Source organism: Filicampus tigris, chromosome 18 (genome assembly GCF_054856515.1).
Source record: "Filicampus tigris isolate MCC_2025a chromosome 18, RoL_Ftig_1.0, whole genome shotgun sequence".
Classification (NCBI taxonomy): Eukaryota; Metazoa; Chordata; class Actinopteri; order Syngnathiformes; family Syngnathidae; genus Filicampus; species Filicampus tigris.
In genome coordinates, this window is record NC_141234.1 from 7,372,513 (window position 1) to 7,385,387 (window position 12,875).

At 42.8% G+C, this 12,875-nt stretch overlaps 1 protein-coding gene across 2 annotated transcripts in view; it reads right to left on the bottom strand.

Moving 5' to 3' along the window:
• Positions 1-12,875, bottom strand: part of csmd3b (CUB and Sushi multiple domains 3b) — a 318,466-nt gene that overhangs the window by 17,342 nt on the left and 288,249 nt on the right. For both annotated transcript variants that reach the window (XM_086013828.1, XM_086013830.1), the window contains 11 exons: positions 12,589-12,669; positions 11,173-11,286; positions 10,903-11,091; positions 10,336-10,494; positions 7,803-7,991; positions 7,109-7,294; positions 6,836-7,030; positions 6,547-6,720; positions 3,462-3,635; positions 1,568-1,741; positions 500-685 (listed from right to left, as the gene is read on the bottom strand). In XM_086013828.1, the coding sequence (XP_085869954.1) occupies positions 500-685; positions 1,568-1,741; positions 3,462-3,635; positions 6,547-6,720; positions 6,836-7,030; positions 7,109-7,294; positions 7,803-7,991; positions 10,336-10,494; positions 10,903-11,091; positions 11,173-11,286; positions 12,589-12,669 (1,821 nt within the window). The remainder of the gene's footprint in view (positions 1-499; positions 686-1,567; positions 1,742-3,461; positions 3,636-6,546; positions 6,721-6,835; positions 7,031-7,108; positions 7,295-7,802; positions 7,992-10,335; positions 10,495-10,902; positions 11,092-11,172; positions 11,287-12,588; positions 12,670-12,875) is intronic.

Consider the following 12,875-nt stretch of genomic DNA (forward strand, 5'->3'; position numbering starts at 1 on the left):
TAAATGCTAACATTTTGAATAAAGTGCAATACAGTATGTTGATTGTTAGCACAGTGAAATCTCCAAAATGCAACAGCAAAAAAGCAACACGAATTGGAGTTCCTTTTTTATTCGTTGTATTATTATTATCTTTGTCAGTCATCTCCTGAAAAATGTCAAACTGGCGAGAATGAAGTTGAACTATTCAGAAGAATGCCGCTGTAACTGTATGGGAAAACAATTGTACAGTTGTACTTTTACAATACAAAACAAAATAGTCGGACCACTGTGAGGAAAAAAGTAATAATTTGAGGATATACTGTATTCTCCATTATGAGAATAATATCAGATTAAATTAAATTAAATATTTGATGAAAAAAGTTATGTGAGAAAATGCCCGTAATGGTGGGATGGTAACATTATATTAACGCAAATAAAAAGTATAAATGTCACAAGGAGTTAATGTTTGTTCCATTTCCATAACCTTGACTGAGTAGTACTGTATTCGTGCATGCCTCACCGATGCATTCTGGCAGCGGCTTGTCCCACTGCCCGGTGGGCTGACAGCTCAGCACAGGCGAGCCGAACAGATAGTAGCCCGGGTTGCAGTCGTAGAACACCACTGTGCCGAAGGTGAAGTTGCCATGCTCGATTTTGCTTTGGCGGATGGAGTTGGCCGGGATGCCAGGGTCCGAACAGTTGACCACTACAAACACAAACACACAGACGAAAGCATGTGTTATTTGGCATTAACCTGATCACTTCTCCTCCCCCTTCAATAACACTTCAAAACACGAGAAAGGGAAATGGATACAATCGGGAGGTGGCTCCCACATATTTCACACACATATACATTATCTTTTGAATCAAACCCACAATGGATGCTCGCTCTGTTGCATTTAGTGACCAATTGTTGCATAAAGACCGGTTAAGGACGGGCATCTCACTAAATTTCCTAGACAATGGAGTAAATAAATCTTATTTTAATCTTGTATTGAAAAGCAGGTGATGGGTCTGGGTTAGAATCTCGGACTTGGCCACCGAGGGCAACATGATACATGCATACAGACTGTATATACATGAAGACAACTGTCAGAACTAGTAAACTGTAGTAATATTAGTCGTTTTTCACACAGCAGAAATAATATAAGCAAGTGAGTGCTGTTATATTGTCTGTCTAAATATATTGCACCGTTTGTGTTTAAATATTTCATATAGGAGGGGGAAATATATTATTTCTCAAAAGATTATAATACTGCAACAAATGGTAGTTTTATTAGGCCATCTATGGCATTTTGCAGTGTGTGTTAGCATTAAGCTAATATACTTTCAGTCAAACTCATGTGGTTTGGTCAAATACAAAACTTGGTATTCACTTTGTTTTATGTTTAGTTTGACAGTGACTTGAAGTCATATTAGACTGAAGCAGCAAAAATTGGTTGAAAAATCTGCCAAACTGTTGCTTGTTGGAAAGTTTGAGGTTGCCATTAGCACTCATATTTACAATTTTAAGGGTTAGGGCAAAATGATAAACTATGGTTTATCCAAAATGCAGTTAGGAGTGAATACACTCAACTTTTCTCCCCACCTTTACACGTTGGGGGCGGGTGGCTCCACTGGCGGTTGGCCTGGCAGTGGGCGCGGGCCGGCCCCTCCATCTCGTAGCCCCGGTTGCACACAAAGCTGACCACGTCATTGAGGTTGAAGCCGTTACCCACCGTGCGGCCATAGATTGGGCTGCCTGGGTGGCCGCAGCTGATGGCTGGAAGGGAAGAAGGACAAAACCCATGCCGACATGTTCTATAATAATATAATTCCTCAAATGTGCAAATTGAATCATTTAAGTAATTTCCCCCAGTACTTCCTTGTTCATGTTTAATTTTCGGGGTGATAGGTGACTTAAGTCCCACTAATTTGACTGTTAGGCAAGGGTCTGATGTACAGTATGCATATCTTATTTCCAAATAAAGCAAACGACGAGCAGCACGTGTAGTTGTTATGGAGGCATGTTTATGATTCAGAAGCTTGCTATAAATGTTTGAGCTTTCTGCTTCTCATGAACTCATTCAGTAGCAGACTTTTTCAGACCCATTGTGAAATGACATGAATATGTCATTGGGATAGCACTATGGGTTAAGCACTACTCCATTTTCTCCTTCGATTACGTGATTGATTCCTCGGTGAGGAAAAGAAATTATACAGCTAGAGGAACTGATGTCTGGAAGAGCATAAAAAAAAGAAAGAAATAAGGCTCACACGGCATGGCGTTGATTCATAGACATTCATCTCTTTCATCAGTACACAGCGCCAAAGGCCTCACGGGCAATTTACGGATGTCATTTCAGGAAATATCGTCCCTCGCCACCCCCATGGTGTTGGTTTTGAGTGTCTTGCTGTTTGGCGTGGTAATTATTCATCCCTTAGCTTGATTCAATGGGACTGCTTAAAAAGTTTCAGCGCTGACGAGGCTATTTTTGACATTCGCACGAGGAGACAGTCGGAGAAAGGAAGCGGAGGGGGTTGATGGGACGGGGAAGGAAACGGGCGAGGAACGCTGATGAGAGAGGATGGCAGAGAATGGGATGTGGGATTTTTTTTTAATTAATCAGGGAGAATCAAAAGTTTGTGTACAAATTTCATCTAATGCCATCAGACACACACCCACAGGCACAAGTGTATATGTGTGTGCCGCTAATCTCCATTTGCTTGCAAAATTATTTTTGGGCCTGAACATTTTTTGCATAAAAAGCTCAATAAATATGTTGTAGGGAGGACAAATTCATTAAACATTTCAAAATCACATTTGCTTTTGGGTCAGTTTTTTTTTTTTCTTTGCCGCAGTTGCAGCAGGTCTCCCAAATTGTGGAAAATCAGTGGCCCTGAGCCCTGCTGAAGAGGAAACATAACATGCGACTCTATAAAAGCCATGACAATTATTTCTTTTTGCTTTAACATTTTAACCTATTTATTTATGACCTCTTCAGCAGAAAGGAACTTGTTTTATTGGCCCGTCTGTCCGAATATGAAGACACGTACTTTTTAAAAAAATGTCATTTATTGCAGATTTTGCAGAGGTCATGGCTTGCTGACCCCAGTTTGAGACCTACAACAGCGGACAGACGACTGCTTTCACATCACGTGGACCAAACTAAAGAGTTTGGAACCAAGACCGCCAACCAACTGATTCGAGTCTGTTTGCAGATGAAAGAGTGCTGAAAAAGGAAGCGGCTAGCTCTCGCCAAATACCTCCTTGACATCGGTTTGTATTTTATGGTGTGGTGCAGTGAGTGCATCAAGCACCGCATGAGGATGTTCTTTATTGAACAGATGGAACATAATGTGATAATGAAGCCTCTGCTATGGGTGCAATGTATACATAGCCGTCTTAAGAGCTCAGTGGCCGTTTGGCTCAAAAGGTTGTCATGGAGACAGACCCTCCAAGGCGCTTGATGAGATTCATCATTTGTTTCTCTTTTGCTTACGTATGCAGATGGGAAGCTGCCCCGACCACTGGTTGTCTTGGAGACAGATCCGAACTGATGAGCCTATCAGCCGGAAGCCGGGAAGGCACTGGTACACCACTGTGTCGCGGTAACCGAAGTTCTCCCCGATCACTTGGCCGTTGACGATGCCCTCTGGGATGCCGCAGTGACCAGCTGCAACAAAAACAACACCGCGCACACATCCTGGGTAATCTCAACTCAATTCAAGGCCTATTGGCCGTGACATAAGGGGACAGAAGGGGACATAAGGGGACAAAAGTGGACAGGGATTCAAGGCTACTGTGGCTTTGGAACGGAGGAGGGCAGACCTAAGCACCGTGTGTTGCTTCTAAGTGCCTGAGGCGAGTCAGAACTACATAAAGAATGACTATACTGACCATGTGAATGAAGCACTTGAGCTTATTCATTAAAAAAAAAAAAAAAAAAAAGGAAAAAAAAATCGTCACAGCTTTCATAAAGAAGTGATTCACAATCTTTTGTCGCTTTAGGGTCACCGTATGTTCCTTGTGGAAGTGAGCCAACATAAACCATTGCCTTTCATACTGAGACATAACAGTAGAGCTGGCATTTAATCGCCTCTCCCTTTCAGACATGACTCAGTGAAGAGGGATAGTCTCCATAGTGCGTGTTCGTACATTTTGGAAATTACTAACATGGCAGTGCAACATGGTGACATACTGGTCAGCGCATCTGGCCAACACACACTCCCACATTCCAACAATATGAATGGTGCTAGGTTCATTGAAGACACTTCATTTTCCAGAACTGTGAATGTGAGTGGTTATCAATATACAGTATGCGATTGATTGGCTGGTAACCTGTCAGGAGTGCGCTCACCCAAAGTCAGTTGGGATAAGGCTCCAGCTCAACTGTGACCCAAAAGAGGACAAGCGATATAAAAATAAAAAAAAAACGGTTGGATGGATGACTATAACAGCTCCTGATTGGTCTGTTCCACACCCTGATTAAGAAGTTAAGAAGCCATCATCACGCCTTACAAATGTAACGTCAAAGAGAGCAAAAGAAGCCTTCTGCCTTCGCAAGCTATTTGGGATTCTGTGAAAACCCTCAATTATTTATCAGTTTAAAAAGGCTCAGATGGTCAATTGGCCCGCAAGCATTTCTACAGATGTGCCGCGGTTCTTTGTGTTGTTTCCAGGAGAAGAAAAAAAAAAAAAAGGGAGGCAACACATGTTCTTTTGAAGATGGGTTGCCTAATTGGATTGGGATTCTTGTCCTTTTCAACTCCCGCGATCACATTCGATTCCCTCAGTTGCACAAAAGGCAGCTAATGAAAGATGATGAAGCGCATTGTTTACAAAGGAGTCCGTTTTGATGATTGTGACGTGTCAATTTGGATGATTGGCATCGGCTTTATTTGACATTTGTTCGGTATGATAACTAATAAATTCCTGTGTGTTTTTATCCTGATAAATATATGAGAGCCCTGGGGGGGTGCCAACTTTGGACGTCAAAGGTTTTGCGCAATTTAAAAATATGTAGGAATAGCTGATCAAGGTGTTAACATGCTGCCACCCGGAGTCCTAAATATGAAGCATGCCATCAAAACAATTGCATTGCCTTTCCCAAATATTTTAAGCCGCACACACCCTCCAACACTTGAGAGCCATAAAGATACACTAGCTTGAGTATTACTGTAGTGCGCCAGCTGCTTTTACACTCATGTAGTTATGACTAGTCACAATTTCCCATTATTTTGCTTGGGAATTCCCGAACTGGTACATGCACCCCACCAGGAAAGGTGTGAAATTTAAAGTGTAATAGCTAATAATGTCTCATGTGTTTTAATTATGATTTATGATGAGCACTTTGAAAAAAAATAGGGGGCAATGTCACCTTGCAACACTCCAGAGCCACAAAGAAGAACTGTATTGTAGTATTACAGCTAGCTACTACTACAGTATATTCATGTACTGGTAGTTAGCATTTCCTTTTATCCAATCTAAACTGTGGTGCGCTAAACCCTCCAGGGGGCGAGTGAGATTGAAAGTGTAATGTTAGTTTGCTCCAATAACTAAGAATTTGTTGTGTGTTTTGATCATGATTAAAACATGAGAGGGGCTAACCCCTCCTAGCCCTTTCATATTTAATCATGATCAAAATACATGAAAAATTATTAGCACCAGTTCTGTCGGGACATGTAAGGGGGTGAGCAGTTTGAAATCTACGACAAAGGGGCACAAACTGTATTGAGTATTAAAGCCCTAGCTGCTTATTTACTCATAGAGTTGACTAATTAGCATTTCCAAACTGTGATGCGTGCACGTCTTCGGGGTTGTGTGAAATTAAAAATGTGATAGCAGTTTGATATAATAACAAATCATTTGTAATGTGTTTTGATCATGATTAAACACCAGAGGGCTGGGAAGGCAGCAGGAACTCTGTTGGGACGTCGAAGCGAGTGTGAAGCTTAAACAAGTAAAAAGAATTGGAAAAATTGCACCTTGCAACAATGGAATGCTACAAAGTTTCTGGAATATTCTTTGAAAGTCATTAGAAGTCAGGCAAATGTCAACTTGGCTTGAACACGGTCCCTAATCTGAAAATAAACATTACACCCAGAGTCAAATCACGTAAAACACTTTCAAGTGTTTTTTTTCCCCCCCTTCGCCTCTTGGAGGCAGTATAAGCGTAAACCACCAAGGACAAGGGAGCGCTTTCCTTCGAGGTAAATTCAATTTCTTTTTTCTTTGCATTTATCTTTAGCTAACCCTTTTTCGGAGAGGGGAAAAAAACACACTGGTATTGAATCTAAATGCTGTTTATGTGGCACCTAACAGCTCTTGGGTCCCATGACATCTGTCATTTTTTTTTTTTTTTTGCCTTACTGAAGGGGGAAAAAAAATGAGGTTTTCTTGTGAGGTCAAGGCCAGAAAGAAGCAGCTGTGGAAACAGATGAAGGTGGAAGGGGGGTCATCCCAGCTACCTTTAATACCCGTCCTCATTAGACAGCCAAGAAAAGAAACTTTCTCTCGAAAGAGAGAGCTTTCACTACTTGTGAAGTGATGCACTAATTGGCATTTACATCCACAATTCCACATACCTAAACAGCGCGACTCGGTTCCGCTCCACAGCCCGGATGACAGGCACTCCCTGACGGCCGAGCCCACCAGCATGAAGCCGGCATCGCAGGCGAAGATGGCCGTCGCCCCGAAGGTTGTCTGCGTGCCGATCTTCTTGCCGCTGGGCGGGGACGGCAGCTCGCCGCAGGAGATGACTGACAAAGACAAAGCGCGGATATAAGCAATCTCTGAAGGCAAAAAAAAAAAAAGAGTCAACTGGGGTGACTCAACAACCAACACAGCCCCAAACCTGAAAACATAATGACTTACTCTGACAGTGCGGCCTCTCATTCTTCCAGCTCCACACGCCATTGGGGAGGCACTGGATGTGAGCGGGTCCTAAGCGATAGTAGCCCGGGTCGCAGGTGAACACGATTCGGGTCCTGTACTCGTAGTGCGAGCCATTCACGATCCTCCAACGGCCGTGCTCCAGAGAGAATGAGCCGATGCTGGGGCACACCACCACTACAACCGAGAGACCCGTGGACAAAAGTGTCGGGACAAACGGCGATTCCGCAAACAAGCTTTTTTCTTTGAACCAACCTGAGCACCGCGGGATCTTGTTGTGGTTGCTCCACGTCCCGTCGGGCTGGCAGATGGCGGACGTCAGCTCTTTGCTGGAGAGCCTGTAGCCGTCGTTGCAGAAGTAGGAGACTCGCGTTCCCACCGAGTAGTCTGCTGTTAAAACGCCGCCGTTTGTCGGCGCCTTGGGGGCTCCGCACGAGACAGCTTGGGGAGGACAGAAAGATGCGCACACATACACACAATGGTTCAAATGTGGACTTAATGCACCGTCTATGCCTTTCAAGCATGCCAGTTTGATGTGTTCTTTGGTTGGGTAAAAACAGATGGTACAGGACGACTACATCGAGAGTGTGCATCCTGCTCTCCGATCACTTAAAGTGAGCTATGCTATTCATGTACATTTTACTCAAATCAAAATTGAAGTTAGTTTCTCAGTTGTCTAGAAAAAAAACAACTTTTTTTTTGTATTTAATTTTTAACGTCTTACAGCAGTAATCCTTAGTGTCGTACGTTACCACAAGTGGTACAAGAATCACTGCCCAAGTACAATACTAATATGATATTTGAATGAAATATTTGAGAGCTTTCTGTTTAAAACATTTACGTAGGTACACTTTTTATTTAACTGATATCTACAATACATTTCAATTTAACCATTAATTACCGGTACTGTACTGTTTATTTTGCTGTGGTGTTAATATCACACACACACCTTGGCATGCGGGCACCGGTGAGTCCCAGGCATGGTGGCCGAGTGGCGCGCGGCGGCAGGTGGCCGTGGCGTTGCCAACCAGACGGTAGCCGCGATCGCACGCCCAGCGTACCACGCTGTTGACGTGGCCGCCGGTCTGCGACGAGATGGAGCCATGTAGCGGCGAGTCGGGCGTGGAGCAGTACAGGGCTGAACAGAGCAATTCCAAAAAGCAATGAGTTGACGTCACGCAATGAGGACCACTTGCAGGAAAGTAGTTCATTCAAACATTGCAACCAGCTGCTAACAACCCTGAAGCTTACTATCATTAACACCAATACACTCTATAATGACATGAAAAAGCTAACTGCTAAATTGTGTCTATACTTTCACTTGGACCATCAGCTCTTTGCTGGCCCTGTTTGATCTTGTTGTCCTTTAAATAGGTCCCTTTGGGGCTTGTTTAACACGGGTTTTATTTTCATGTACTTTATCAAGCGTAATGGAGCTAAACAATTAGTAGCTAATCAGCATGTTTTTGTCACATGCCGGTTGTTAGCAATTAAAACTTCACCTCAGTGACTGTGATTTCTAACCTAAACAAGATATTTGTTTTAGAACGTCTCTGAACCCCGCTAAGAGGCAGCTAACTTCATAAACAGATCAAGATGATAGCGGGAAAATAAAGCACTGGAGTTCAAGTCTCTCTGCACGCTGCATAGCCTGAAGTCTGCTGGAGGGCAGCTTGCTTGAATTTAGAGCTAAGTTCACTCACTAACACAAAACCTTAACGCAGCCAGAAATAAAATCCTAGAACATAACCCCCAACTGTGAACCCTGACTAAGGACTGACAAATAAACCCAACCGATCACTCTTCTCTGTGGTGTGTCAAATGTAAAGGACATTTATTTTCACGGTTTTCTCCGGGTGCTCCGGTTTCCTCCCACATTTCAAAAACATGCATGGTCGGTTGATTGGACACTCTAAATTGCCCCTAGGTGTGATTGTATGTGTGTTTGTTTGTCTCTGTGTGCCCTGCGATTTGCTGGCAACCAGTTCGGGGTGTCCCCTACCTACTGCCCGATGACAGCTGGGATAGGCTCCAGCACGTCCGCGACCCTTGTGAGGACAAGCGGTATAGATAATGGATGGATGGATTTATTTTCACTTTACAGGGACTTGAACTATAAACATAACCCTAAAATTAACCCACCCTCAAACCTAAATTTAACTACACCCTAATCCCAAACTTAATCCTTAAGATCAGTTAGACACTAATAGAGGGAGAAAAGGCTGCCTTTTTATATACATGTCCCTCATCATTCCACATGATGAGGTATACATCATACATTCATACATTTATTTTACAACTCAAATATTTGAGTTCAAACTAATTTTGCTCGGCTTTACCATAAGAGTTGCCGACTGGGAAGGTCATAAGGCCGTGATAGACCAAACTAATGTCGGCGGTCGTGACGTGGTGTCTGAATGCGCCGTCTGTTTGGCGTAGTGGCCACCGTCGTAGTGTTGTAACCCGTCTGTAAGCGTCTTGGGGGCGTTTCCGTATGTTGAATCGGCATCGCCAGTCGTGACATTTGGTCACTATGATTGGCTGTTAGCAAGCAAATCGGAGCTCGGAGCGCCAACGGGAAGTGACAAATGCGGAAAAACAGTGAGCACGTCTCTGCTGCCTTAATCTTCTTACAAGTACAAGAGCGAGGGTTGACAATGTAAGTATTTCACAATACTGTGTCAAGAACGTGATGGTTTACTTCGCGCGGGAGTTCATCGTGAGCGAAGAATATAGCTGAATGCATTGTTTACGTTTTTATGATCCAACAGCTTTCCGGTTGGAGTTTTCTAACCGTGAGAAATACCGCCACCGATGGTATGGAAGGGTATTACATCTTATGCATGCGCAGAAGGTACTTTAATGGTCAGCGTCGCTCTCTGTCGTTGCGGTGTATTCCTCCAGAGTGACGTGCCGACAGCCGGCCGGACGTCACAGGGGGTAAGCGTCTGTCACTGTTGGCCAGCGTCTTTTTGGTCTATCTAGGCCTATAGACATCTGCTCTGACTCTCATTTATCACAAACAAGAGCAGGAACTGAAAGGTCGGAGGAACTAACCAGGTCTTAATATCATCATTTTCTCCTTCACTGTCAAAAAACTCCTTGAATAAAACCCCATTACATGGGAATGGGTCCTCAGCGGACAAAAAGTTCTAGTCCAACTGTCTAAAAAGCGGCGCCATCTGTGCTCAGCAGGCTCCGCTTGGACAGAGAGTGAATGTTACACAGTGTATTCAACTGCTTGAGAGGCAGTCAGAAGTGAGGATTATGTGCTAAAGTTAATTTTAATTGTCATATTCTGCATTTTTCGGTTGAGTTCCCTCACAAATTTGACAAATGTGACGTTAAAATTTCTTTTGGGAAACATTTTACAGCCTTGACATTCACTTTGGGAACCAGTCATCCTTCTGTCTGCCTTTTTGATTATATTCCATGCAATCTGATAATGCTAAATAGTAGTAAAATAAAGTTGGGATACATACTTTGGTACTCACCAACATAGCGGATTCTGAAGCCCCTCTTGTTGGTGCCGTGGTCCGACGACCAGCGCAGCAAGAACTGGTGCCCAGAGGTGGTGATGTTGAAGGGCGTTGGTAGGTCACCACTCAGTGTGGCCAACGTTGGGTCATTGGCAGATGGACCTGAGGTGTGGAAGAGGGGGAGGGGCTTAAACTTTGTTGGATGCAGAGTAGTCCCATTGGGGGTAAAAAATGGTTAATGTGACACACATTATAATCAATTTAAGCGGTGGGGAGAGGAGGGGCTGTCCAGTAAAGCAAAAATCATTGAAGTTTTGGAAATAATTCACGTTAATAAAAACCAAAGCTTATTAGGTGGTATAATAGCAAATATTGATTCCTCATGTATCAAGACACTGATGAACTAAAACAGAGATTGGGAGCAGAACTGGGATGGGTGGACACAAATCTCCAACAAGTGCAATAGCTGTATGGTGTCCCAAAACTTCAGCCCATATAATGTACAGTAAATGCAGTCATGTTTGCATTACTGAATTCATGATGTTCTAACTCTATTTAACTTGTTTTTACCATCAAAAATTTCCAACACGTCAAACTCTCTCTCTGTGTGAAAGCTTTCAAAGGTGATGGTGACGTTGTAGCCCTTCTCCACGCTGATGCTCCATGAGCACATCTGCAGATTGGGATAGCTCTCAGGCCAACCGGGACTCAAGATAACACCCGATGAGTCGTATCGCACGTCGTGAGCGGGGCACTGAACTGTAAATGAAAGGAAAATCTAATTTTTCATTTAAATGTTCTCATAGGTTTGGTACTGCACATGAAATTCCAAGCAAAGACCTTGGCATGTCGGCGGCGGCGCATCCATCTGCAGCCGCTCTCCCAGGCGGCAGGTGAGAATATCACTGCCGACCAATGAGAATCCAGGATGACATCTGTACCTAATGATGTCACCTAAAAGCCATTAGGACGCAAGGTTTAGGCAGTGTGAAGGAGGCGAGGACATTACTGTATATACATTCAACTTCATGCATACAAAATTGTATTGTATTGTATGATATTGTATTGTATTGACCGGCCACGATATTAAGTACAACTACACAATAGAAGACCTTTTTGTTTAGTTTCTAGTGGTGTAAAACTACACTGCATCATTCCCGGAATTTTAGGGAAAAATAAGAAATCATCGTGGCCAAAAAATGTGGGAGAATCCAAACGCACCTCATTAGAGCTTAGTTCAGGTCTACAGTTATTGTTAGCTGTTACCATAAACTACTAATTTACTGGCAGATAACTAGTTATTACATTAGTAGTTATGTTTTTTTTTTTCAACATCAAGGATGAATTCAAAAATTACTTGCCGACTGCTCTTACCTGCCAGCCATTAGAAATAATACTTATTAGCTTTTCGCAGACTGGCTTTAAAATTTGTATTTTTTTAAAAATCATTATTATTTTTTTTAGCATTAGTCGCTAAGATGCTATAATGTTTTTTTTAACTCAAGCTTCTTGTGGATTAATAGCCAGTAACACATCCAAAACATTTTATTTTGTTCACAAAGATTTGTATTGAAAAGCCCTCGTCGATTACTCTTGTTAGCCTTAAACCACTAGCGTTAGCCGTTATCTCGCAAGCAGCAAGTCAATTAAAATGTTATTTTCTTATCACTATTATTAGCTGATAACTTGCTAGCCACACAGCTATTTTATTGTAATTAATTTCCTCAGCAAATGTGAATTAAAAGGTTCTTGTGGACTGATGTTAGTTGCTAGAATCAGACGCAAACTCCCAAGTTGCAGAAATGAGTTAAAAACTACTGGTTGACTCCTAATGTTAGCCACTAGCATTAAGCCACAGACTGACTTTTCCTTATTCATTTTTTTTTTTTTTAAACAAAACTGCAATTAGTCTCAAGTTTTTTTCTTAAAAAGGAATCGTGATTTATTGAATTTTTGTTACACAAAGAATGTTAAAAAAATGTTATGTGAGTTGCATAGTTGTAATAGTCTATTTAATTGTTGAATTCATACGTCTCTGATAGAAACCGAGCACTGTTGTCTTTTGTTTGTCAGACTTTTCTGATACAGGTTATGCTTGCGTACTGCTTGGCCCAGCGAGTTATTTGTGTGTGTCCTTTGAAAATAAATTGTCTTCTGTGGTCTTCAGGGTGTCTCGTTTGCAGCCCGCCATCAAAGTGACATGTCTGGAGGCGGTGAAATCAGAGGGGCAGGCAGACGGACAGACAGACGGCTCACCTATCTCCAACTCGCCGTCCTCCATCAGCATGTCAGCATTGGGCACCTCCGGAAGGGGCTGGCAGACCCTTAATTGGTAGGCTGGAAGACGGATGACACACAGCACCGGAAAGGGGAGCAGACAGGAAAACATATATGAAGGTAGAAGGCACTGTACAGGTTAAAATGCACCATTTATTTTGCTTTATGCTTTACTTAACCTTCCGATTGAACTCCTTATGTGCGCGTGGTTAGGTCAGCAAAGAAGCCCGAGTGACCACACAAATACACTGCTTGTCTTGAATCAT